Source organism: Hyaena hyaena, unplaced genomic scaffold, assembly GCF_003009895.1.
Source record: "Hyaena hyaena isolate Hyena2069 unplaced genomic scaffold, ASM300989v1 scaffold_8, whole genome shotgun sequence".
Taxonomy (NCBI): Eukaryota; Metazoa; Chordata; class Mammalia; order Carnivora; family Hyaenidae; genus Hyaena; species Hyaena hyaena.
Window position 1 is genome coordinate 3,163,738 of NW_024080640.1, and position 26,880 is coordinate 3,190,617.

General features: G+C 43.5%; 2 protein-coding genes across 2 annotated transcripts in view; one reads left to right on the forward strand and one right to left on the reverse strand.

Annotated features, from left to right (window-relative positions):
- Nucleotides 1-4,639: 4,639 nt before the first annotated feature.
- Nucleotides 4,640-23,739, reverse strand: ZC3HC1 (zinc finger C3HC-type containing 1). Its single transcript, XM_039243991.1, has 10 exons — nt 23,593-23,739; nt 22,027-22,138; nt 19,332-19,482; nt 18,713-18,796; nt 12,646-12,773; nt 10,878-11,032; nt 9,141-9,384; nt 8,104-8,316; nt 7,229-7,435; nt 4,640-5,073 (listed from the first exon to the last, which is right to left on the reverse strand). Exons 1-10 carry the CDS (start codon nt 23,736-23,738, stop codon nt 5,005-5,007), a joined length of 1,509 nt encoding a protein of 502 aa, XP_039099922.1. The 5' UTR covers nt 23,739; the 3' UTR covers nt 4,640-5,004.
- Nucleotides 23,740-23,896: 157 nt separating this feature from the next.
- The window catches only part of KLHDC10 (kelch domain containing 10), a 75,312-nt gene continuing 72,328 nt past the window's right edge, over nt 23,897-26,880 (forward strand). Inside the window, exon 1 of the mRNA XM_039243482.1 lies at nt 23,897-23,924. Coding sequence (XP_039099413.1) covers nt 23,912-23,924 — 13 coding nt within the window. The 5' untranslated portion in view covers nt 23,897-23,911. The remainder of the gene's footprint in view (nt 23,925-26,880) is intronic.

The following is a 26,880-nucleotide window of genomic DNA, read 5'->3' on the forward strand; positions in this document are numbered from 1 at the left end:
GCTAAGCTGTTATCAAGAGTCTGGACGCTTAACCCACCAAGCCACCCAGGTGTCCTCAGACAATTATCTTCTTTAAAAAGGTCTGCCGAGGGGCACCTGGTGGCTCAGCCGGTTAAGTGTCTGACCTCGGCTCAGGTCATGATCACATGGTTTGTGAGTTCAAGCCCCATGTCGGGATCTGTGCTGACGCTCAGAGCCTGGAGCCTGCTTCGGATTCTGTGTCTCTCTCCTCAAAAATAAATTAAAAAAAAAAAAAAAAATTTAAAGGGTCTGCCAAAAGAAGAAACATTGTATTTTCAAAATTTTAAGTATCTGTACACCCAACACGGGGCTCAAACTTTCAACCCCAAGATTGAGCTGCGTGCTCTACTGACTGAGCCAGCTGGGTGCCCCAAAAATTGTATTTTCAAACAAAAAAATCAAATCATTGGGGGGTGTAGGGAGTGGGCTGGGTCAGTTGGTTAAGCGTCCGGACTCTTGATTTATGCTCAGCTCATGATCTTGCAGTTTGTGGGTTTGAGCCCTGTGTTGGGCTCTGTGCGGGCCAAGTGGAGCCTCCCTGGGATTCTCTCTCTTCTTCTCTCTCTGTCCTTCCCCTGCTCACGCTGTCTCTCTCTCAAAATAAATAAACCTTAAAAATTTTTTAAAAAAATAATTAAATCAGCAATGGTGGGTTTCTAGAGAGGCCACACACCAAGAAGAGTAACAGGAAGAACTCACCAAGAAGAACGAGTAATAGCCCGGGGTTGAAGTGATATGTCCTAATATGTGGAAGAGAATAGCAGCTTTGGGAAGAAGTTAATGAGTTCAATGCCATCTTTATCAGTCAGGGTTCTCCAGGGAAACAGAATCTCACACACACACACACACACACACACACACACACACACACACACACTGTACACTGAGATTTATTATGGGAAGTGGCCCACACAATTACTCTGTCTCAAGCAAGCTGGAGGCCAAGGAAAGCCGCTGGTACATTTCCAATCCAAGCCCAAAAGCCCGAGAACCAGGAGGTCCAAGGTCCAAGACCAGAAGATGAACGTCACAGCTAAAACAACAAGCATTTACCCTTCCCCCATATTTGTTCTGTTCGAGCCCCCGATGGATTGGAGGATCCCCACTCGCACTGGGAGGGTGATCTTTACCTCTTCACCAATTCCAAAGCTAACGTCTTCCTGAAACACCCTCGCAGGTATGGCCAGCACTACTGTTTTGCCTGCTGTCTGGGCATCCCTCTGCCCAGTTAAGCTGACACATAAAATTAATCATCACGCCATCTGAGAACACTCACGACTTTCTGAAAGCATACTCAGTCCAGCCCAGCAGTGCAGGCACCAGAAACACAAAACAGGTAGCCTCAAGCCTCGGGTATGCGGCTACACGGGCCAACGGTAAGGCGGATGGCTTCGCTTCCACGCGGCTCTCTATATGGCAGACATCTGAAACAACGACCCTTGACTTCAACATACTGGAGCCTCTTCTCCTGTCCTCTGGAACAACATTTCTAGGCAGATACTAAACCCAAAACGTTCAAAGATACAACTATTTTCTTTTCTCCCCACCTGGATTCTTGACCTTGCATGGGTGGCCACAGACCTCGAAGTCACGCGATTTGTCCCTTTTCTTCACGCCCAGACTGTTCATGTTGAGGTTGTCCTGACGCTGCTGTCAGGCCATCCACTGTCCCTGCCATCATACCTCCCTTAGAGCCTCCCTGTCTCCCCTAATGCGTGCTATCCACGCATGCCACAATTACCTTCCTAAGTACAAATGTCATTTCCCTGCTCAAAAACTCAACGATTTCCCTTTTCCCACAGAATCAAGACCACACTCCTCAGTGTCACATACAAGACTCATATCTGGCTCAACTTTTATTCTCTTTTCCTCTGTCTTCTATTCCTCAGTGCAAAGGTCTAGCCACAGCAGAACACCTGCTCTTTCGGGGATATGTGAAATTCTGCTCATTTGCTCACAACATTCTTTTAGCCTCAAATGTCCTTATTTCATTAAGTGTCTGCCGTGTGCCAGGCAGTTTCAGGTGCTGAGAGTATAAACAAGACAGACCATGGGGTGCCACGCTGGCTCAGTTGGTAGAGCACGTGACTCTTGATCTTGGGTCAGGAGTTTGAGCCCCATGTGTGGGGGTAGAGTTTACTTTAAAAAAAAAAATGGGGCGCCTAGGTGGCTTAGTCGGTTAAGCGTCCGACTTTCGCTTGGGTCATGATCTCGCAGTTCGTGGGTTTGAGCCCTGCGTCGGGCTCTGTGCTGACTGCCAGCTCAGAGCCTGGAGCCTATTTCAGAGTCTGTGTCTCCCTCTCTCTCTGACCCTTCCCTGCTCACGCTGTCTCTCTCTCTCTCCTAGAAATAAATATATATATATATAAAAAAAGAGGGACAAGGTCCTAGTTCTCACAGAGCCTGTATCTCCCACTCATCTCCAAGTCCAGCTCAAATCTATCCCATCCTGAAAATTCTCTCCAATTCCATACATGAGAATTTATTTTTTTAAATAGGTGCTGTGCCCAACGTGGGGCTTGAACTCACAACCCTGAAATCAAAGAGTCGCATGCTCTATCAACTGAGCCAGCCAGGTGCCCCTCGCTTCTTTTTTTATACCAATTCTCCCACGGTATTGACCACTCTGTCTTGTGCAACAGATGCATATAAATGTAACTTTCAGCCTGGGTGATAAACTCCTTGAGGGCAGGAAGCAGGTACTGATCTACCTGGCGTTACACAAGGGCTTGTGCAGGGCCTCGCACATGCAAGAGACCGAATGATTCTTGAATTACACAAAGTCTATCCCAAACTGCTTCCATTTATACTTGAAACACACACACACACACAAACAAAACAACTTGTGGAACATTGTCTACTTTAAAGAAATGTGACTACTTTCCTTGGAGGGAGGTATAAATGAAAAAATTGCAGTGGAGGTGGACGTGGGCAGCTCAGTTGGTCGAGCGTCCAACTCTGGATTTCGACTCAGGTCATGATCTCACCATTCATGGGATTGAGCCCTGCGTTGGGCTCTGTGCTGACAGCCTGGAGCCTGCTTGGGATTCTTTCTCTCCCTCCCTCTCACTGCCCCCCACCCCCCACCTCATGCACGCACGCTCTCTCTCAAAATAAATTATTTAAATAAAATTAGAAAAATTTAAAAAAATTCTCTCGCTCTCTCCCTCTACCCCTCCCTGGATCACAAGTGTGTGCACTCTCACTCCCTCTCTCACGGAAAAAAAAAAAAAGCAGTGGAAACTTTTAAAAATTTCCCCACATTATCCTAACCTGCAGTCCTTTTGAAGATCTTGTGTTAGTGGTTCTACGCCACTCCTAAAGTGGTGACCTAGATAGGAACTTCCAGAGGGCAGACTGCAAACTCACTTAGCCACCAGCTCGCAAAGGCTTGCACCCTGGGCCCAAAGGCTCATTTCCGGGAACGTCAGAGAGCTGCCCAGCAGCATGCCCCTCTGAGGGGACCGCGGGGACTGACAGCGCATGCTCACGGCAAAGGCAAAAGCGCACCCCTTACAAAATAACCTGGAAGCAGCCTCTCCTGGCCTCAGCCACTGGCAGAGGCTTCATCTAAAAGAGGTATCAACACAATTTACCCCTCTAAAAATTAGGACTGAAAAATGACAAATTAAAAAATCTGACATGCATAAAAAAAGGACTGTCCTTGAGACTATAGAGATTTATGTACTCCATGATCTTGAATTGGATCCTGGTTTAGTCAAATGTAAAGAACATTTGGAACATCCAGGAATTTTGCAAATGGACTGGGTATTAGATGATGCTAAGAGCTTGTTAATTTTTGTTGGGTAAGGAGAATTAAAAAAAATGTACTTAAAGATGGAAACTGAGGTTTAGCAGGGTACAGTATTATGAGGTCTTATTTTCTTTAAAATACTTGAGTATAAAAGTAAGTCATAATCGGTTAAGCGTCCAACTTAGGCTCAGGTCATGATCTTACAGTTCGTGAGTTCGAGCCCCGCGTCGGGCTCTGTGCTAACAGCTCAGAGCCTGAAGCCTGCTTCGGATTCTGTGACTCCCCCTCTCTCTGCCCCTCCCCCACTCATTCTCTCTCTCCCAAAAATAAACACAAATTAAAAAAATTTTTTTTAAAAAAGTGAGTCATAAAACCAACCAAACACAGTTACTAAAAGAAATTATGACCTTTCAGAGACTAACCACTTTCTCTAGCTTTCATGGTCCCTTTATCAGTGGGCAGTCTTATTAGATAGGGCAGGTCAGGGTCAATCTCCAGAGACTGATGCTGGCCACTAGCAGTGAAGGAGCCTGGAGGGCCGTACTCGGGGGGAGCCATGTACTGGAAGGCACGTGGAACGGGTGTCTCCAGAAAGAACGTCCTCCCTTATTCTAGTATCTCTGTTATCTTCAAAGTGAACAGAGAACACGAACACCCTGCCATTCACTATAAAACATCAGATGTGGTGACATAACAAACACCTTCTGGCTCAGAAATACCTCTGACTAGAATCACAAATGTCAGGCTTTGTAGCCAATCTGAAAACTAAAATTTTGATTTTGCTTACTGCTCTGCCGATGTTTTCTCAGTGTCTACCTTGTTTATAACAGCCCAGGGGCAAAGAGGAACACAATTTTCCAGCAGTAAGAATCTTAACAAAGATTTTATTAACACACACTGTCATATTTCTGGGATATAAGAGTCTTCAAAACACTGACTCGTACTAGAAGACACTAAAAGTGCTCGAGTCCTCGGTCCTCCATCTAGCTGAACCACCCCACATCCCGTAACGGAACCAGGCTTGCAGTACTTCACCTGTCCAGTCCCTGCGCGAAAACGGGCTTCCCTCACGCAGACACAGACAGCGACGCTGCCTTTTACAGACACAGGGATCCTTAGGATTAAACCGGAATGGAGGAAAACTTAACATCGGCTGACCGAAAGAGAATTCAGACTTAATTTCTCAAAGTCACTCATTCCGCTTCTCTCCAGGAAGGGCTGGTGTATCTTCAGGATGAGCATAAGGATTCCCACTGCCGGAATATTCGAAATACCTTCCTTGATTTCTCAGAGAGACTCTATAGGTAGAAAAGCTCATTATTAGAGATTAAATTCTTTTACAGAGATGAAAGATGGGTAACAGTGTTAAGCTTGGTCTGTAAATTCCTCCCGCAATGACCTAAGTATGTCTAGGATTGAGTAAAACCAATTTTACGTTACGTATTACTTTATACTGTATACATAACAGATACCTAAAACCAGACTAAAAACCAGGAGGCCTGTGTTCTACTGTTACACTACTGCTAACACGCTCTGAGCCTCTGAAACACGGCTCATGTCCCCCGTCCAAGTGTCTGCATCTGTCCTCATCTTTGTATGTGAGGCTGACACTTCTGACCTACCATTAGTGCAATGCGCATATCACACTGCTATCCATCCACGGTGCCAAATTGGCCCTAGTTCAGTATTTCTTGTGAACAAAGATTCACATTCATGTGATACCTCTGCTGGGGTTAACAGTATAATGCAAGGCCAAGAAATAAAAAAAAGTTAAATGACTCTTTTGAGTTTAAACTGTGACCCTAGCCTTCTCAGCTTCATTTTTAGCCAGCAGAGCTAATAATAGGAAGACTCTCACTGCCACTTGATCATGCCTATGAAGTGATCAGAGATTCTGAGAAATGGTGTTACAGGGAGACAAAGCAATTCACTAAAAGATATAAGTTCTCAGAGAACCAGAACATGCCAATTCTCTCAGCAGTTGAGAGGCACAATAAAGACCGCAGGGTCTCAGTGAGAACATAAACAATAATCTAGCAAGATAATCCATAAACTTATTTCTAGTTTGTGACATCAGATGACATTTTCAGTGTTTTCTCATCCTCTTTGTGGATGAATGTTTGAATAAAATAAAAGTCCCGGGCTGGGGGGCAAGGGTGGGGGAGTTGGAGCTCTTACTAATGACTGAGGGGAATTTAGTTAATACAGTGACAAAGTTAAAAGGAACTTAAGTTGCAAAATAACATGAACTTTTTTCTAACATGAAGATCCATTATGCAGCCTCATTAAGCTCTGAACTTCCCAGTCACAGCAGCTGTGGGAAGGTTAAAAGACAAACCACCAAAAAGGATCTTAAAAGTCCTGGAACCCAGGGTCAATCATGAGGCCAACTTTTTCCTCTACAAAAACAAAAAACCCCATAAAAACCCTGTGGGATTTCTTGTTAGTAAGACAGGAACAGAGTGGAGTCAATAAAAACCGCCAGGACACTATTCCATGAAGATCTAGGAGGAAGAATTTACGTGCAGACATCTGTTTTCAGAGAGCTTTATGTATTTTCAAAAGGTTTTAAATTGGAAAAACGTAGATTTTTCTTCCTGCGGAAAAGCCTGGAAAGCCTTCGTATGCGTATTTATTAAGGGTACGGATGTACATTCTGGGGCTCGCTGTTGTGGCTTCCAATAGAATCCCATGACCCTGTCAAACCACGAACCTGGGAGCACTTCTTATATACTGGCAACTATTATTTTACTTGGTCCTCAGAGGCTACAGAGATCAGAAATTATTCTATTTACACCCTACTCGAAGGCAAACCTGGGAATGAGCAGACAGAGGAAAGAGAACCCAGTTTCCATGATTCCTTAACGCCCACCCTCCTGTCACTTCCACCCCTTACGCAGAGTAAATACGTGACCTGTCTCCTCTGCTGTCATGACAGATTTGCATTTGCCCACGTGTGCAAGTAGCAGAAAACATTACTGCAGTGGCTTCGCTGAGGCTCAGCGCACAAGTCTGGGGCTGTGGGAGAGAGCCAAGTAACGTGGCCACCCTGAGGAATGCAATCTCGGGCTCAGGGCACAGTACTCAGATGGCTAAGTTAGCTGGCCAGGCTCCCCATGCAAGTGACAGCAACTGATAGAAAAAGCAGCTGGTGTGCAACATGAGGCCGGAGCAGCCGCCTCTTCACCTAGTTCTGGTTTTGTAATCCTTTTCTCCTTTGAATCACGTTAGTTGAGAAGACAAAGAATTTACCAGAATCTGATGGAATGCCAAATGCTAAACTGTAGGAAGACTGAATCAGCTCCACGCCTGTTCTCGAGGACAAATCCGGACTCAGTCTAACCTGACTCATGAGAGCTGAGGGCAGGCAGGGTGCTAATTATAGGACCAGCCCCAGCTCCTCATCCCATAAACAGCGAGTGCTATGCACACAGAGGCGACCGCTTATCTCACCATTGAGTCTGGGTCAGCCGGCTGGCTGGACTGCTTGTGGGCCAACAGGACAGCCAGCACGGCCTTCCAGCCTGGCTCTGCCGCGGCACTGGCAGCCACCTCGGTTCGGCCATCCTCCCTGGCGTCCTGGCCACATGTGACATTCACCCAAGGGCACCAGTCTCTATGCTGAGAGGTGGGATCAAAGAAACTTCGGGAAGATGTGTCCTGGGAGGAGGAAAAGAAATAGTACTGATGAAGTGCAGATGCCAGGTCAATCCAGGGAGGCACGGCTGTGAGCTGTCCAGTTCCGAGTCTTACAACTGCCCACATTTCCAGTTTGACGCCTCCTTTAAACAGTGCTCGAGTTGGGGCGCCTGGGTGGCTCAGCTGGTTACACATCTGACTTTGGCTCAGGTCATGATCTCATGGTTCATGAGTTCAGGCCCCAAACCAGGCTCGCTGCTGTCAGTGCAGAGCCTGCTTGGGATCCTGTGTCCCTCTCTCTCTGTCCTTCCCTGGCTCGTGCTCTCTCTCTCAAAATATAAAAATAAACTTAAAAACGAAAATTTAAACAGTGTCTATGTAGTGCCCGCTCTTTTTTTAAATTCTTCCATTCCCTTTGTATTAAACCAACGGCACCTGATCAGGTCTGTCCCCGTCACCCCGCCAGCCCCATGTGCTTCAAACAGTTACTACCTCTCCAGAATCCATCCCAAAGAAGTGAATGACAAACCTCTTCAATTTTTTCCTTTTGGCCACCCAACTATCTCATCTTGAGACTTATTCACGTTGTTTTCTCATTGCCACAGGGCCACACCTGCTTCTCTGTGCTACGCGGTGAGGGCCTGGCGTGCTGTCTGCGCTCGGCAACCTCTACACGCAGGTGGACTCACCGAGCTGCTGGAAGAGCAGAGGCGAGCCCGTTTGGCTCTCCGGAGAGGGCTGGATGGCACTTCCAGGCCAGCGCTGTCCCCTGTTCCCATACTTCGGGTCACAGGACGAGTTCTGGTGGTGGGGCTAGCGGCCTCTGGCTCAGGGCGGTCAACGGGACTGGAGGAGTCCCAGCTCCGAGTTCGGGAGACGATGGGGCCTGGGCTCCTTTCAGCCTGAAGGAAAGAGGAGGTAAGAGAAGTATACCAATGATGTAAAGGACTATGGTCAGAAGAAGCTATTTCTAGAAGCAGGTAAAAACGAATACTTGACAATTTAAACTGTAAGAATTTACTTTCTGAACTGTCAACATATCTAAACTCTTCAAAAAATAATAGATTTTTAGACAAACTCAAGAATACAGCTTCTGTATTGCAACTGGCGAATAAAAACGTGGTATTCTAATCAATGTGGTCAGAACTGAAGCTTACCTACCTAAGTTAATCCCCAACTTTTCCACCACAATACTTTTGGCAAAAAATGCTTTTTCTTTTTTTATGTTTATTTACTTATTTTGAGAAAGTGGGAGAGAGAAAGCATGTATGAGCAGGGGCAGAGGCAAAGAAAGAGGGAGAAAGAATCCTAAGCAGGTTCCTCGCTGTCGGAGCAGAGCCTGGCGCGGGGCACGAATGGCTGAGATCATGACCTGAGCCAAAATCAAGAGTCAGAAGCTTAACCAACGGAGACATCCAGGCACCCCAAGAATGCTTTTATTTATTTATTTATTTATTTATTACTTTAAACGTTTATTTATTTTTGAGAGACAGAGCACGAGCAGGGGAGAAGCAGAGAGGGAGGGAGACACAGAATCCGAAGCAGGCTCCAGGCTCTGAGCTGTCAGCACAGAGCCTGATGTGGGGCTTGAACTCATGAACCCTGAGATTATGCTGAATAATCTCTAAACTGAAGTCAGTCGCTCTAGTTGTACTGAGTTATCCGAGAGCCCCCAAGAATGCTGCTTTTAAAAAGCCCACCTCAAACAAGCCGATTAAGTCTATACCTGCTCTGAGCCAGGGGAAAATGTGGCATCTTGGCTCCGAGTCACCATCCTTCGAGGAGATTCAGGCACCAGAGCACAGCGCTCTGCCCGCCCCTCGGGGCCTTGGATGGGGGAGCTGGTCAGGCCAAATGATGCGTCCAGGTCGGTCATGGAGGACTCCATCTGCTGGAAGCCCCAGAGCCCCACCTTTCTTGTGCACTGGGAACAGGTTATTAAGGAGAGCTGCATGGGTTCCAGAGAAGAACTAGGTAGGAACAGAAAAGAGAGGATTCTCAAAAGGTTAACATTTCCAAAGGACAAGGTGTTATCACTTGTGAGAATGCTTTATCTCATCAAATAAATCTTTGGAATAGTCCAGTGGATTGGGAATCATGTCATCTCAGAGCCCCTGTCCTCTGATCTCAGGACCCCAACTCCAACATCTCTCGCAAAGTCCCTACAGAAAGATCTAAGTGTCTTGGTGTCATCTCTAAGGCAAGACTATATTAAAGGTTGTTTTATAAATTTCTCCTGTTCCTTTTAAATGAAAATGTTCCTGGGGCACCTGGTTGGCTCAGTCAGAAGAGCAGGTGATTTTTGACCTCAGGGTCGTGAGTTCAAGTCCCACAATGGGTATAGAGATTATTTAAATAAACTTTAAAATAAATAAATAAACCTTAAAATAAAAAAAGATTTTTTTTAATGTTTTATTTATTTCTGAGAGACAGAGAGACAGCATGAGCAGGGAAGGGTCAGAGGTCAGAGAGGGAGCTACAGAATCTGAAACAGGCTCTAGGCTCTGAACTGGCTGTCAGCACAGAGCCCGACACGGGGCTCGAACCCACAAACCGTGAGATCATGACCTGAGCCGAAGTCGGACGCTTAACCGATTGAACTACCAGGTGCCGCAGAATAAATTAAATGTAAAATTCCTTTATCTATCAAAGAATGCATATTTAAGGTAAATCAAGATTGGTTCGGGGGCGCCTGGGTGGCTCAGTCGGTTAAGCGTCCGACTTCGGCTCAGGTCATGACTCGAGGTCCGTGGGTTCGAGCCCCGTGTCGCGTTCTGTGCTGACAGATCAGAGCCTGGAGCCTGTTTCAGATTCTGTGTCTCCTTCTCTCTCTGACCCTCCCCAGCTTGTGCTCTGTCTCTGTCTCAAAAATAAATAAACATTTAAAAAAATTGATTCAAACAGGTTTTGTTTTTAATTTAAATATTTTAAGTAATCTCTACACCCAAAATGGGGCTCGAACTCACAACCGTGAGATCAAGAGTCGAATGCTCTACCGACTGAGCCAGCCAGGGGTCCCAGTTCCAACAGGTTTCTATCTCAGAGGGAGACTATGCTAAACTGAGCAGCTGGAATAGAAACACCAACACAGAGGTTCAGAGGACTCCAGCTGATGTTTCCTTTGGTAGTTTTTATGAACGCAAAGGATTTTTCTTCCTTTCTATAAACAGAAATGAGCTTCACTGCTTACAGGAGCACAAATTCCCAGCTGGGAAGTGACAGTAAAAAAAAAAAAACAAAAACAAAACAAAACCCCAAAGTTCAGGCGTAACCCAAGAATTCCTGAGTTCTAATTCTGGAACTGTTACTGATTCTTATCATCCCCTCGCCACCCCCTCAGGTTTTCTCTGTCTGCTTTGCTGACAGGAAACACCATGTGATCTCCAAATACTATCAGTGACTGACGTAAACCAATGTATGACGTTGTCAAAGTTCACGTTATCCTGCAAATTCGCTCACTGACCTGCACGCCCAGCCGCACAGAGAGAGAACACAGGCAGTGACGTGGACTTGGATGTCTGAGCCTAATTTGCTTGCAACTTTTCTCTCGTCCATTCGGTGATCAAGTTCATCTTCAACCAGGTGCAGGAGAAGACTGATCTTGTCTTCTGTCAAGGACTATAAAGGAACCAAGGTGGCAAACTTAAATTTCCAACCACAAAAATGACATAAAATGATGTACTTAGATGGTACGAGGCAAAAATCATGAAAGAAATGCCAAACACGAAGACAACTGTCATCATTAGGGAAGGCTTAGTTCTAGGACAGGGCTAAGGTATTACACAGCAGCTTCCTGAATTGCCCTGAATCTAGTGATTGAGAAAGGTAGCAGTTTTCCTAGAACTACTAAATCTTTTCTTACTACAAATTTGTTTTCAATTTACCAATTGCAGGTGCCCCTGCGTAGCTCTGTCAGTTGGGCCCTCCAAGTCTGGATTTTGGCTCAGGTCATGATTTCACAGTTCATGGGACTGGGTCCCTTGTTGGGCTCCATGCTGACACGAGGAGCCTGCTTAGGATTCTCTCTCTCCTTTCTTCAGCCCCTCCCCCACCTTGCTCTCTCAAGATAAATAAATTAACTTAAAAAAATCAATTTACAAGGATACCCGGGTGGCTCAGTCATTTACGCATCTGACTCCTGATTCCAGCTCAGATCATAATCTCACGATTGATGAGACTGGGTTCTGTGCCGACAGCGAGGAGCCTCCTCTGGATTCTCTTTCCCCCTTTCTCTCTGCCCTTTCCCTGCATGTGTGCTCTCTCTCTCTCCCCAAAAAAGCACTTTACCAATTGCCGATTTTCTCTCAAACTTGTAAACTTCAGACCGAAATAGGGAAAACAAATTACTATTTATATCTTGACCTGCCACTAAATTCACTTCTTGACAAAACAAGTGCTTGCCAAGGTCTTTACTTTTGTAAAGAATAAGAAAGAACTGACAGAGTGAACAAAACAGCTGCTGTGGCTGGGGACAGGGACATTTGCAATAGGCACAGAGGTCAATACTTCCGTTAAAATCCAAATGGCCGCTCAACTTGAAGAAGCAAAAGAATAGCTTCTATTTCCTACAGTAAAGCTTGTCTTCAGAGTGTGTGCAGGGTAATGAAATGGGACACTAGATATTTCTAATTTCTACTCACAGGGGAGAAGGGCGTTTGTAACTCCTCCTGTCTTATTTTCTTTGGGAAATGATAAGCAATAAAGCATATAAAGTCACATTTCAGTATCTTTTGTTAAACAGTTTAAGTAATAATTCAAGACAGGGGCGCCTGGGTGGCTTAGTCGGTTAAGCGTCCGACTTTCGCTTAGGTCATGATCTCGCAGTTCTTGGGTTCGAGCCCTGCGTTGGGCTCTGTGCTGACAGCCAGCTCAGAGCCTGGAGCCTGTTTCAGTCTGTGACTCCCTCTCTCTCTGACCCTCCCCTGCTCACGCTGTCTCTCTCTCTCTCCTAGAAATAAATAAAACATTAAAAAAAAAAATTTAAAAGTAACAACTCAAGACAAAATTGAATGTACGCCATTTAAAGAATCGTACCTAGAAGTTTAGATGGAACCCATTTACTTAATTATCAATAGCTGCCCTTGTAGTGGAGACTGAAAACAGTTCAGTTAGGGACAAACAACTAGTTCTCTTCATAGCAATCTGAATCCTCTGGTCATTTAAAGAAACACTTCGTGTACAACTGCTAGTGAGAACTGAAGGCCACCGTGGGCTAGCTAAGAAAAACTCACCATAGTTTTCAAGTCCTCTGGCCTCAGAGAAGGAAGCTGCAGGTCCAAGTGACACAGGCTTTGAAAACGATCTAGGAATTCGCCAACAAGAACAGCAGGCTCATCCAACGGCAACATCCCAAATCGATCTGTGGACAAGGTAAACTGGAAGATCATATTGGCATAAATTGTAAAAAGTAAAAGATGTGTATGGAACAACAGGGGATAGGTACCGATAAAACCCATCAAGTACTTGAAGATATTAAGAATGAATGACTTTTTCTGACAAAGCTGTGATCGTTTTGTGAATATGTTTAAAAAAGTAGATTCTCAAGAAAAGTTTCTCAGAAGCAGTCTGGTCTAGGGGCGCCTGGGTGTCTCAGTCGGTTGGGTGTCTGGCTTCAGCTCAGGTCATGATCTCGCAGTTCGTGGGTTCAAGCCCCGCGTTGGGTTCTGTGCGAGCCTGGAGCCTGCTTCGGATTCTGTCTCCCTCTCTCTCTGCCCCTCCCCACCTCAAGCTCTGTCTCTATCTCAAAAATAAACAAACATTAAAAAAACAAAAGCAGCAGTCAGGTCTAAGCTGAATCTGAAGACCAACAATAGTGTGTAAAAGCAAAGGCCCAAAGGATGGCACAAGTGCAGTTTCTAAACAGTGTCACAGGACTGGAACCCAGTGTTCCTGTGGGGAAAGGAGGAGGAGATGGGGTGAAAGTGGAGAGAGTAACTAGACCATGATTTTACTAATGTATGTGATGAGAAATTACTGAAAGATTTTTTAAAGGAGTAAGTGATATAATATAGATAAAATGCAGTAGTTTAGAGTAGAGACCATAAGGGGTCTGTTGAGATACCAAAAAATAAGCTCAGCAGACATTAAAGTGATCAGAGGTACTAATCCCTGCAAGATACAGGTGGCATAAAGATGGAGAGAAGTAGCATCAGTGCTATAAAACTTAAAAAAAAATTTTTTTATTGTTTTATTTATTTCTAAGACAGAGAAAGAAAGAGCACGAGTGGGGGAGGGGTAGAGAAAGAAGGAGACACAGAATCTGAAGCAGGCTGCAGGCTCTGAGCTGGCTGTCAGCACAGAGCCCGATGCGGGGCTCGAACCCACAAAGCACATGATCATGACCTGAGCCGAAGTCAGACGCTTAACTGACTGAGCCACCCAGGCGCCCCAATGCCATAAAACTCTTAATGGTCAATGAAACTTCATACTGTAAGAAAATAGGGCATAGTAAGATATAGTGTCAAACTGGGATAATGAATATAAACTCATGATGTTGAATGGAAATCTAGCAGTGACGGTTTCACGAGCACCCAAGTATGTCAAAACTTACCAAACTGCATACCTAGATATGTGCCGTTTATTTTATGTCAACTATTCCTTGATAAGGCTGTTTAAAAAAAAAAGGTGGGAGGGAGCCTGGGTGGCTCAGTCTGTTAAGGGTCCAACTCTTGATTTTGGCTCAGGCCATAATCTCACACGTGAGATTGTAGCTCCACGTGGGGGCCCTGTGCTGGGTCCAGCTCCAAGCTGGGCATGGAGCCTGCTTAAGACTCTAACTTTCCCTCTGCTCCTTCCCTGCTTGCACACATATACACGCATTCTTGCTCTCTCTCAAAAAAATAAATAAATAAAAACAAAAAAGAAAAAGAAAGGGGCACCCAGGTGGCTCAGTCGGTTAAGCATCCAACTTCAGCTCAAGTCATGATCTCACAGTCTGTGAGTTTGAGTCCCAAGTGAGGCTTTGTGCTGACAGTGCAGAACCTGCTTTGGATCCTCCGTCTCCCCCTCTCTCAGCCTCTCCCGTGTGCACTCTCTCTCTCAAAAATAAACATAAAAATAAAGAAAAAATCTCTTTTCCAGTTTTATTATTAAGAGGTACAGAGGCACCTGGGTGGATCAGTCAGTTAAGCGTTTGACTCTTGATTCTGGCTTAGGTCATGATTTCATGGTTCATGAGTTCAAGCCCCACTTCGGGCTGTGTGCTAATAGTGCGGAGCCTACTTGGGATTTTCTTTCTCCCCCACTGTGCCCCTCTTTCTCTCTCTCTCAAAATAAATAATAAAAACTTTAAAAAAGAGGTACAAAAGCAGTAACAATAGCGCTTTTGTCCACCATTTAATGTACCATTAACAACCAGATTTTGGGGGCACCTGAGTGGCTAAGTCGGTTAAGCGTCTGACTTCGGCTCAGGTCATGATCTCACAGTTCGTGGGTTCGAGCCCCACCTCGGGCTCTGTGCTGACAGCTAGCTCAGAGCCTGGAGCCTGCTTCAGATTCTGTGTCTCCCTCTCTCTCTGACCCTTCCCTGCTCATGCTGTCTCTGTCTCTCTGTCTCAGAAATAAGTAAAAACATTAAAAAAATTTAATTTAATTAAAAAACCCACAACAACCAGATTTTGGTCTCTAATATTGTTAAATATTATCAAACTATTTAAACTTGTTGCAAGTAATCAAATATGTCAAAAACATATGCCATTAATTTAGAAAGATGTATCATTTCACAAGGAACATCTGATTATAAAAAACTAAGATTAACAAAAAAGGTATGGAGTTTACAAAATCAAGTAAAGTTTAACAAAAAGGAAACATTCTGATGACCAGTGGCTCAGGTCTGACAAAACTTAGGAGAAAAAAACAGATCCTAATGCCCTTCTGATCACCTTCCAATTTAGGGTTTGGTCTGATTCCTACAATCCTAATACTAGTAAAAACTGATGAAGGCAAAAGGGCAAACAGAAGAAATTACACCCATCATGAAAATGTTTAAACATAAATTAAAATGTTTTATAATTAACATCTGTGAATATTTGGTCTATTTCAGTGTTTGGTACGTTCAAAATAATCAGTCTAATAAACTAGTAATTATAATTTGAAATGTTTAAAGGGATTTAGTTTTGTTTATAATTACTGGTGAACGTTAGGAAAACGTTACCTAAGAGACTGTATTTATTAGATACGCTTCATGAAGAAAAGCATTCAAGTGTAGATAGTTGTAGGCGTTCCTTTCTTCACACTAAAGTCTCTTGAACGTGGAAGAACCAAACGAAGGATGGTATAATTGAAAGGTCGCACTGGAGATTTAGGAGGTAGGATGGACAGGACCAGGTGGTGAAGACAGGGAAGAGCATCTCCGGTGACTTCTAGGTTTCTGGCTAGGGACAACTGGCAGGGAGGTCAGTACCAGTTCCCGAGACGGAAAATATAGTAGACGAGAAGCACGTTTTAGGTATAATGAAGCATTTGGTTTTGTGTGCAAGATATTACGTGGAAATGTTCAGAAGGCAGCTGGAAAGGAGTCAAGCTCAAAAGAGAGGTCTGGATAGGAGTTCGAGGTCTGCAAGTAGCAGCAGCTGAAGTTATGAATGGGACCCAGAAGGCCAAGTGCGCGGTCCTGAGAGCAGGAACCACCAGCTGGGTACACAGAGAGACAATTCGTATCCTCAAGGAACGAATGCAGTTGTACTGCACAGAGAAACTGCTGGGCCAACAGCAGAAACTCCTGTTACCGTGATCTTCACTTTGAAAATGTTATTCTTGGGGCGCCTGGGTGGCTCAGTTGGTTGGGAGACCGATTTCACTCAGGTCATGACCTCACAGACTGTGATTTCAAGCCCCATGTCAGGCTCTGTGCTGACAGCTCAGGGCCTGGAGCCGGCTTTGGATTCTGTCTCCCTCTCTCTCTGCCCCTGCCCTGCTAACATTCTGTCTGTCTTCCTCTCAAAAATGAATAAATATAAAAAAAATTTTTTTTTAAATAAATAAAAATTTTAAGAGAAGTGTTATTTCTTGGAGCGCCTGGGTGGCTCAGTCGGTTAAGCATTTTACTCTTGGTTTCAGCTCAGGACATGATCTCACAGTTCAAGGCCCGCATCAGGAGCGAAGCCTGCTTGGGATTCTCCCTGCCCCTCCTTTGCTTGCTCGCTCTCTCAAATAAATAAACCTAAAAAAAAATAATAATAATTTCTTAATAGTCCCTTTCTATCACCTCTTCATCTATCAGTAGATGGCACTCTGTGGACACTTTCGATTTATTTTTTTCTTCTTAGTGGTTATGCATGGAATATTCCCAGACATCAGTGACCCTCAAATTAGCCTGAGTTGTCCTGCTGAAATCATAAGAAGCATACCTACATGGCACTAATGTCTGGTCAAGCATGAAGTTTTGCACCTGGTCTTGGTGAGCCCTCCACAAGGCTCTGCTGTTATTCAGCGGGAACATGACCATGTGACCAGTAAAATATTTAAAACTCCCACTTGTGACTACATTCGGAACTCCTTCATTCTGAAGCATTTTATGCAATACAAACACTTAAGAGTCTTTAAGAGTACAGAAACTATTGGGGCGCCTGGCTGGCTCAGGTGGTAGAACATGTGGCTCTTGATATCAGGATTTCAAGGCCCATGTTGGGCATGGAGCCTACTTACGGAAAAAAAAAGGGGACAGATACAATTAAAAAGAAAAAGAGCTAAAATAACTTTAAAAGACACGAAAATATTGGGGTGCCTGGGTGGCTGAGTTGGTTGAGCATCTGACTTCAGCTCAGGTCATAATCTCACGGTTTGTGAGTTTGAGGCCCGCATCAGGCTCTGTGCTGACAGCTCAGAGCCTGGAGCCTGCTTCAGATTCTGTGTCTTCCTCTCTGTCTCTCCCCCTCCCCTGCTTGTGCCTGGTCTCTCTCTGTCTCAAAAATAAATAAACATTAAAAAATTTTTTCAATTAAAAAAATACGAAAATGGGGCACCTGGGTGGCGTCTGACTTCAGCTCAGGTCATGATCTCAGGGTTTATGAGTTTGAGCCCCATGTCGGGCCCTGTGCTGACAGCTCAGAGCCTGGAGCCTGCTTCAGATTCTGTGTTCCCTCTCTCTCTGCCCCTCTCCCGCTTGCTCTGTCTTGGTCTCTCAAAAAATAAATAAAAATGTTACAAAAACTTTTTAAAAAATGAAAATATTAGCAACAGCATCACCTTAATATTTTTTCACAAAACAAGTTCTAAGTCAAGATCCTAAGATAAGTAACAAAGGAGAATCATGTATTTTATAAGGTAGGGCATTCTAGAGTGTGAGGCTTTATAAAACTCCTGTGTCTCTTTGCCTAAGTATAAATTTTGGAACCATAAAGTAAACATATCCTGCTGTTAGTTTCCCAGATACACAGTCGGATTCACTCTAACATAGCTAGTTTTATAAAAAAATAACGACTGAAGTCAATAATTAGAGTGAAGACAATCACAAATTCACCGGATTCAAGAGAGGGAGCCTTGCCAAGGCCCTTATACAGGCAGTCTTTGGCTTCAATGCTATTGTTTATATTGTGTCATTTCACTGTGACAAACTATACACTGTGATCACTCTCATTTGGCTTCCTGTAAGTTGGTTTTAGGAACCAAACCCCGACCCTGCTTAACTGCCACAGTCAGTGCACTAAAGGAAGCCTGGGGAGAACACGGGACTGCTTGCTGTGGGGGGCAAAGCAGAGAGTTTGAAATCAGATAAAACCACAGTTTTGCCTCCTCACCAGTTGTTTTTAAGATACCTGATTCTGGGGTGCCTGGGTGGCTCAGTTAGTTGAGTGACCGACTTGATTTCAGCTCAGGTCATGATCCCAAGGGTCATGGGATGGAGCCCCATGTCAGGCTCTATGCCGAGCCTCTTTAAAAAAAAAAAAAAAAGGTTCTCTCTCCACCTCCACCCCTCTCCCTTGCTTGCACATGCGCTCTCTCTCAAGTCGGAAGTCGGAAAATAAAAAAATAAAGCAAACAAAAACAAAAACATTAGGAAAAAAGATCTCTGATTCTGTTTCCTCACCTAAAAAACTGGATTGATAATCTACCTCCCAGGGCCCCTGTGAGGACTGAATGGGATAATTTATGCCTGGCTAAGCTGTTGGCATGTCAAACGCCCTTAATAAAGTTAAGTAATAACCTAACAAGTAAACGAATGTAAGTTCTTCTTGAAAAGCCCAAATAGAAAGGAAAAAAATGAAACATCAAAAACTAGATTTTCACAAAGAAACAGACAATATTAAAAATGCAATAACCCAGAAGAGATGGTAAATGGGAAATCTTGGCAATAAGTACCTGGGGAGGGGCTGTCTGGCCAGAAACAGAACTTCTCATGGGCGGTGCACAGGGCCTTCTTCAGCTCAGCACAACGGTCCTTATCTGAAACCCATACAGGCAGCAATGCCTTAGAAAACACTCTATGGATTCAAAATCTAATGGCTAAGACCCTTTAAGAGTTTAGATAGAATTAAAAATAAAAATGACTAAGATAATTTTAAAAGTAGTGAAACTATTAGCAACTGCATCATCTTAATATTTTTCACAAAACAAGTTCTAAATCAAGATCCTAAGATCAGTAATAATATTATGTATCTCATAAGGCAGGGCATTCTAAAGTACATCTTCATAAAAGTGCCTTGTTTCTTTGCCTAAGTATAAATTTTGGAAACACAAAGCAAACATACCCTGCTATCAGTTTTCCAGAATATAGTCAGGTTCACTCTAAAGTAGCTTAGTTTTAAAAAAACAGTAGTAACTGGAGCTAATAATTAGGACGAAGACAATCACAGATTTGCCTTGCTATAGGTAACAGTACACATTCTTTGATCAAACACAAGTGACTGGTGTTTTTAGAAAAACCAGTCTAATATATCTTTGAATATGGAGGAAAATGTAACTTGTATTTTATACTCACATCTGTCAAAATCAAAAGCTGGTTGTAAACTGGCACAGAGGAAAGCCTGGCAGCTGGAACACTTGAGCATGTCACATTCAACTGTGACCCAGCCATACTTGGCACAGACAAGTGGAGACAGCTCGGAGGGCTTACCTGCCCATTTCAGAGAGTATTCATGTTAAGAGAAACAATGCTGCAAGTATATTATGATGAGGAAGTCAGAAATGAAAACTTTAACTCATTCTTATAAACACATTAGATTAAGAGAAAAAACAAGTAAGAAAAGTTCGGAAAACTAATTTTACTTTAATTCTATTTTTTTATCTTTCATTATTTTTAGGGAGAGAGAGCACACATGTGAACAGGGGAGAAGGGCAGAGGGAGAGAGAAAGAATCCCAAGCAGGATCCACACTAGCACAGAGGCTGATGTGGGGCTCGATTCCACGACTCTGGGATCATGATCTGAGCCAAAATCAAGAGTTAGACGCTCAACCAACTAAGCCATTCAGGCGCCCCTGAAAAACGATTCTTAAAGCATAGATGGGGCACCTGGATGGCTCAGTCAGTTAAGTGTCTAACTTCAGTTCAGGTCATGATCTCATAGCTCGTGGGTATGCGCCCACGCCAGGCTCTGTGCTAACAGCTCAGAGCCTGGAGCCTGCTTCAGATTCTGTGTCCCTCTCTCTGCCCCTCCCCTGTTCATGCTTTGTCTCTGTCTCTCAAAAATAAATAAATGTTAAAAAAAATTTTTTTTAAAGCACACACACATACTTCACAGAATTATGAAAGTCAACTGAGTAATAACCAGAGGGGGAAAATGATGAATTTTTCCTCTACAGAGCCCTATGTATTTTACATGTTTAAAATGTTTATGCTATTGGGGCACCTGGGTGGCTCAGTCAGTTGGGCAACCAAATTCAGCTCAGGTCATGATCTCGCGGTTTGTGAGTTCGAGCCTGGTGTTGGGCTCTGTGCTGACAGCTCAGAGCCTGCAGCCTGCTTCAGATTCTGTGTCTCCCTCTATGTCTGCTCCTCCCGTGTTCATGCTCAGTCTCTTAATAATAAATAAAAATGCTAAGAAATGTTTTTTAATCAAATAAAATATTTATGTTATTATTGGCTGTGGGGTGGAACACAGAAGCCATTCACTTTCACTTACAGTGAAATACTAGAGATTTAAAAACACTTGTAAAGGCACAGGCATACTCCTCAGCAATAAGGCATGGTAAAAGTCAAACAAGCAGAAATATTTTCTGCCACTCATCTATGTTTTCCTGTTGTGCCATATCTATTTTTACACGTTCTAAAGAATAGTCAGTAAAATTAATATTCTTCATTATCCCCCTGACCAAAATTTGATTGTTACAAACTAATGTGTACATATAGCCTATGTGTGTTAAACAGTCTGAGGGCACCCAGAGCATCTAGAAGTACGTGCTTGGGAAAATGTCTTCGAACATTTACTGATCTTTAATACTTAACACTTAATGTTTTATATTTTACCTAAAGAGCTCTATATGACAGAGCGCACGCGTGTGCTCGCGCGCACACACACACGCACAAAACATGAAAGAAGATGCAGGAAAATTCTATATTTTTATAAGGGGTACAGGAATTTGAAAACATTCTAATGTCAGCGAAAGAAGGGCTGAAGACTAGAAAACAGAATTTAGATATAGATGTTAAAGGAGCTAGCATTATCTAAAATAAAAGTAACAGAATTACTTAACTGCCGAAGTGAAATAAATGATTATCATATCCAGGCACAGAAATTGTGACATAAGTGGCTTTTCTTTTTAATGTTTATTTATTTTTGAGAGAGGGTGAGTGAGTAGGAAAGGAGCAGAAAGAGAGGAAGACAGAGGATCCAAAGCAGGCTCTGCGCTGACAGCAGAGAGCTCCCAATGGGGAGGCCTCTCAAACTCATGGATCCTGAGACCATGATCTGAGCTAAAGTCGGATGCTTAACCGACTGAGCCACCCAGGGTGCCTCGTGTTTGCTGTTTTAAGCCATTAAGTTTTAATTTGTTATGCAACAATAGACAACTAATATACAGAGGAAAATATAGAAAGAGACAGGAAGTGTGGTATACACTGCCTCGTGCTATGATCCTGGCTCTGCCGTTTGCTAGCAGGCTGACCATAGGCAACCTCCCTGAAGCTGCTTCCTCGTCTGTAAATGAGTTTAATGATACCTATTTTCACAGGTTTAAGGTGATGACTGAATATGACAATATACATGAAAACACATTACATACAAAAGTTAGTTACTATTCCTTGCCCTCTCAAGGTCTCAGTGTTTTCTTCTGTAAACGAAAAGATAAGGAGCATCTGGGTGGCTCAGTCAGTTGAGCGTTCGACTCTTGATTTAAGCTCAGGTCATCATCTCGAGGTTCAGGAGTTCGAGCCCCATATTGGCTCTACACTCACAGTGCAGAGTCCGCTTGGGATTCTCTCTCCCTCTCTCTCAAAATAAATTAATTAGTTACAAACAACAACAAAAAAAGAAAAGGCCAGATCATCTCAAATATCCCTTTGAAGAATAACATTTTATGATGCTAATTTTCCTATAAAATTTCTTACCAAGTTTAATTCTTTTTTTTCCCCTCCAAGTTTAATTCTTAGATTTAAAACATCAAAATAAGTGCTGTTATTCCTAATTCCAGGAGCAGACAGAAAGTGCAACTCACATGAACTAATAAAAAAGGATATAGAAAATGTTTCCACCCTGTTAAAGAAGGCTTCTTTGCTTGTAGATTCCAACGGCGGCTGCTCTGCTTGGGGTGACCCATTAACCGACTGGAATGTGGCAGATGTGTCCTTCCTAAAATAAAGCGGCAGAACTCTCAGAAATCTTTCACAGCATCACTTTACCTAAACATTTTGCATCCTGCTTCTTGGCACATCACAGTACCAATCACACCACACTGGATTTTAACCTTTCTAAAAATCATTTCAGTAATGTTATTCCTCTGCTTAAAATTATCAATGGTTTTACAATACTTATTAAATAGAATCCAAATTTGTCAGTCTGGCATTCAAATTTCTTTACCGTTTGGCCATACCTAAGTTTCAAGTAATTTCTACCTCCACACGGCTCCACTAGTCCTATACTGGAGAACTTGTAGCTAACTCACTGTTCTCCAACAGTATTTCACACAACTTTAGCAAATGCCAAGGCTTCTATGCATTATACAGCTTGAACCACCTTAGAAATTTAACTTCTTTACCACAGAAAAAAATAATTTTGCTATTTTTCTACCTGAGTCGATCACTGACACCCACTCTCCCAAAAAAAGAACTAGTTTTAAAATTCAAATAAAAGGAAAGACCTTTGGGCAATTTCATGAAAAAATTCAGGGAGAAAAAAAACCCAACAGGACAATTATTATTTTTTTAGTGAAAGGCATTTCAGCAGCACCTGAAAGGGGTAGAGGAGGGAATCCTTGAGGACAAAAGTCATTGATGAGAGCAACTACTATAACTCGAAAAACATAAACTCATTCTAACAATCTTTCTCAGAAAGCCTCAGGGAGGTGCGGTTCTTGAAAGAAATTCAGAGGATCCATTAACTTGGATAAGAAAAAAAATGACATTTATTATATTAACCTCTAACTGAAATTCAGCACTTCCTTCAATTAGGGATGAAGGTACTAACCCCCACCCTACCCCCCCAAAACACAGCAGCATCAAGCAGCACCTATGAATTTGTCACATTATGGTTGTTGAACGTGGTTTTAAATACCACGTAGGTTCATGATTACTCCAAAATTATGGGAGATAATAAGCTTATTACTAGAAATTACTTAACTTTATAGTAATGAAGAATGTTACTGCACTTTTGTTCTTTTACTATCTTGATAACCGCATTCTAAACCAATTGGTTTCTTTTATATTCCTATGTAATTTACTTTGTCCATTTAAAAATATTCTGAGACGGGGTTCATAAGTTTTGCCAGGCTGCCAAAGGTGTCTAAGGCTCAAAAAAGATTACGAAGCCCAACTAAAGATGCCAGGTGCATATACAGTTAGCGGTCCTATTTTTTCCCCCGTCCCCGCCAAACCCATTTTATAGCAAAATTCCGCCCGTGGTGAGGAAAGCAGTACATCCAGAGACTCAAACCGAGTAAACATAGTAAAGCCAGTCTCTTTCAGATCCCAGGACGCAGCCAACCCCACAGACAGAGTTGCCGACCCAGGGGATTCCCCCTCAAGGCCCGCGTTCCCCAAACCCTCTAATTCGCCGGCGCTGGACCCAGGGTGGACTCGTGAACTCACACTTCGGCGCCTCCTTCTTCCGGGGCAATCCCCTCATCTATCAGCTGCCGGACTTTTTGAGGAGTCCCTTCTGGGGAGCGAATAATCGCACCCCAACTCTTTTCAACCCCCGCGGCAAACGCCTGCCCCTCACTGGGCGCCGCCATCTTGGTCCGTTGCCGACTTGCTTCCCCGCGGACCTGAAGGCTCAGCAACTTCCGTTCTGCGCGGTTAAGATCCTCCTCTGGAGGCGCGGTCCGGCGCGTTTGCCCACGCAACTCGCAGGATCTGACCGCGGGGCCCTCCCCTTCGTGGCCATCTTAGAACGAGGTAAACCCTCATGATAGGACGAGGTAAACCACCACGGGGGCTCCTGGTGTTTAAGTCTAGATTAATCGTTTCCTTTTTGCGCGAGCATATTCGGGCTGAGGAGGGGTGTTTCGAGTGCTGTTTCTCCAAATTCGACTGAGATGAGGGGCCAGGTTGGGTCTTAAAGTAATTAACTGATATGGCCTTCCTAAGTTAGGTATTTTTACAAGTGAAGAAATGGCGACCGTTTCTTGAGCGTAAATAATTTCGAACTTTTCTTAGAAACCGCGTTACAGCGGGTTTAGAAGTCTGTGGCATTTGGCATTATTGAACACCCTCCCTCCTTTGTCCGACAAGTATTTATTGAGTGTGCCCTACTGATGGTGTCCTGGGCGTTGTCAATGACAGCGGAGAAAGGAGACAGGTCTTAGTGGGGTTAGACCTCCAACAAATGCGTTTTCCTCTAGTTCTGAGGTTATGATTAGAAATGCTCCGAAGAAGTACTAAGTGTATAACCGGAGGACCTAATTTAGTCTGCAGATTGTCCCGAGACTCTCGGGTGCTGGAGCTAAAATAGAGGAGATTGTGGGAAAGAGATCAGATTGGAAGGCGTTTGTCTCATCTAATCACCTGGCAAAAAAGGCTTGTGACTGAGCAATGGGCTGAGGTGAATGTGGGACCACCCTAACCCTTCCGCCTCACTCTCTGTGGGCTTCTAACTCCAGTAATGTTCTCACCCACCAGGACCTTCAACCTGTTGATCTGGCCACCTTTCCATGATCCTTAAACCCAGAGCCTGCCCCATTTCTTCTCTCTCTAGCCAGCTTCGGTTCATTGCCAGTCATTTTCATTATTCCTTTGCAAAATTTGAATATGGAGTGAGAATTAGTTAAGATTGAAGAATGATTGTTAGTTTGTCTTTTGTGACTATAGTATTGTGGTTATGGTTTTTAAAAGTCCTTAAAAAAAGGACTTACTTATTAGAGATAAATGTGTAGGTATTTGTGGGTGAACTGGAATGATGTCTGGGATTTGCTTTAAAATTCTTTGAGAGACAGGTGCCTGGCTGGGTCAGTCTAGGGAGCATGGAACTCCTGATCACCGGATTGTGAGTTGGAGCCCCATGTTGGGTGTAGAAATTAAAGTCTTAAAAAGGAAATAAAGTTCCCGAAGAGAAAGTGTAAGGAGGAATACATGAAAGAAGATAGTGAAATGTTTTTAATTGTTGAATTTGGGTGATGGGTTCATGGGGGTTCATTATTTATTTCTACTATTGAGTATGGTTGACAATGTCATAATAAAAAGCAAACTATTTCCCTAAAAATAATACATTTCCTTGAATATCCTCTCAATTTCCTTGAGCCTGTCTTGCCTTACAGTGCCCATTTGGCAAAACCTCTATCCCACTTGAGTTCAACTCTCCACCACTCTGCCCCTTCATCCAGTCAGCTGAATATAGTTAAAGAAAAATGCACGACATGTTGTTTGTCTCTATATTCTTTACCTCACATGGGCTGTTCTGTGGCAGACATTTTGCCTTTTTACCTATAATTTCCCAGTGCCTGGCACATAACCAATGTTGAGAAAGTATCCAGGTTTTTTTTTTTTTTAAAGATTTTATTTTTAACTAATCTCTATATCCAATGTGGGGCTCGAACTCACAGCCCTGAGATCAAAAGTCACATGCTTCAGGGGCGTCTGGGTGGTTCGGTCAGTTGACTGTTCTGACTTTGGCTCCAGTCATGATCTTTAGGCTCGTGAGTCAAGAGCCCCATGTTGGGCTCTGTGCTGACAACTCAGAGCCTGGAGCCCGATTCAGTTTCTGTGTTTCTGTCTCTCTCTCAAAAATAAATAAACATTATAAAAAATTAAAAAAAAAAAAAAGCCACTCCACCAACTAACCTGGCAAGGCAACCCAAAAAGATGTCAGTTTTAAGACATGGATCCGTAAATCATTCTGAAGTTTACAATTTTCGGAGTCACTTGGCAAATGTGATATGGAGAAAAGAGTTTTGGAGTTTTGGATATGGATCCTCCTCCCACTGCCATCATTAACTATGTGGCCTTGGGGTCGAGTAACCTCTGGTAGTGACATTAAATGGGATAATGTCTGTGAAAGTGGTTGGCACATAGTAGGTTCTTGATAAGAACTAGTTTTCTTCCCAAGCATTTTAGCATAGCTCCTGGAGGCAGTGTTGCCCCACCTAGGCCCCCCTGTAGGAATGAAGAACTAAATCCCATAGCTGCTGGGAGTACCACCACCAAGAAGTCCTCCCTCAGCTGTCAGTTCCTTTAGGAGTTAACTTGAATGGAAAGAGCCATTTGCCTTCCCCAGGGAATCCTGCATCCAGGGACTAATCAAGATGGAGATACAAAAGGCCGCATCCTTGCCCCAACTCAGGACATGCCAAAGGGCCATCCAGCTGTGGAGTTTCCTGTAGGGTCACCCCCACCCCCCTGGGGCCAACCTTGAGACTTCTTGGCACTCCAGCTTCTTCCTTGCCCTATCCTGCTTCCTTCCCCTCCTTCCCATGATATTGACCCCAAATGCCCTCCCCCAAACCCTCTGGCACACTAATTTCACTCTCAGGGTCAGTTTACCCACTTTGTTTATCCCAGGGAAGCAGACAGGGCTGATGGCTCCAGCTGTCAGACCGTCTTTATTGTATATGTGCAGTTTTTTCTTTCTTTATTTATTTACTTTATTTACTTTTTAGTAATCTCTATACCCAGTGTGGGGCTTGAACTCACGACCCCGAGACCAAGAGTTGCATGTCCTTCTGACTGAGCCAGCCAGGCACCCCTCTATGTGTGGTTTGTTTAATGTGAGAATATACAAAAATTTATGTAAGTAAGCTTTTTATGCTGTGTTGGATCTCTTAAGGAGTCTAACATACTGTGTTTGCTAGTATAATTCTTTCATGAAGTACAAAAATGTGCCAAACAGCAAGATTTACATTTTCTGTGAAAAATTTAATTTCTATAAAACATGACCATGGG

What these genes read in the sequence shown, in the direction of transcription:
- ZC3HC1 (XM_039243991.1), bottom strand. Translation starts at nt 23,738, where the DNA reads ATGGCGGCGCCCAGTGAGGGGCAGGCGTTTGCCGCGGGGGTTGAAAAG. An exon ending in GAAGAAGGAGGCGCCGAAGT is followed by an intron (nt 22,139 to 23,592) that starts GTGAGTTCACGA and finishes GCTTTATTTTAG; the next exon opens with GAAGGACACATCTGCCACAT. An exon ending in CAGAGGACTTGAAAACTATG is followed by an intron (nt 11,033 to 12,645) that starts GTGAGTTTTTCT and finishes GTTCCTTTATAG; the next exon opens with TCCTTGACAGAAGACAAGAT.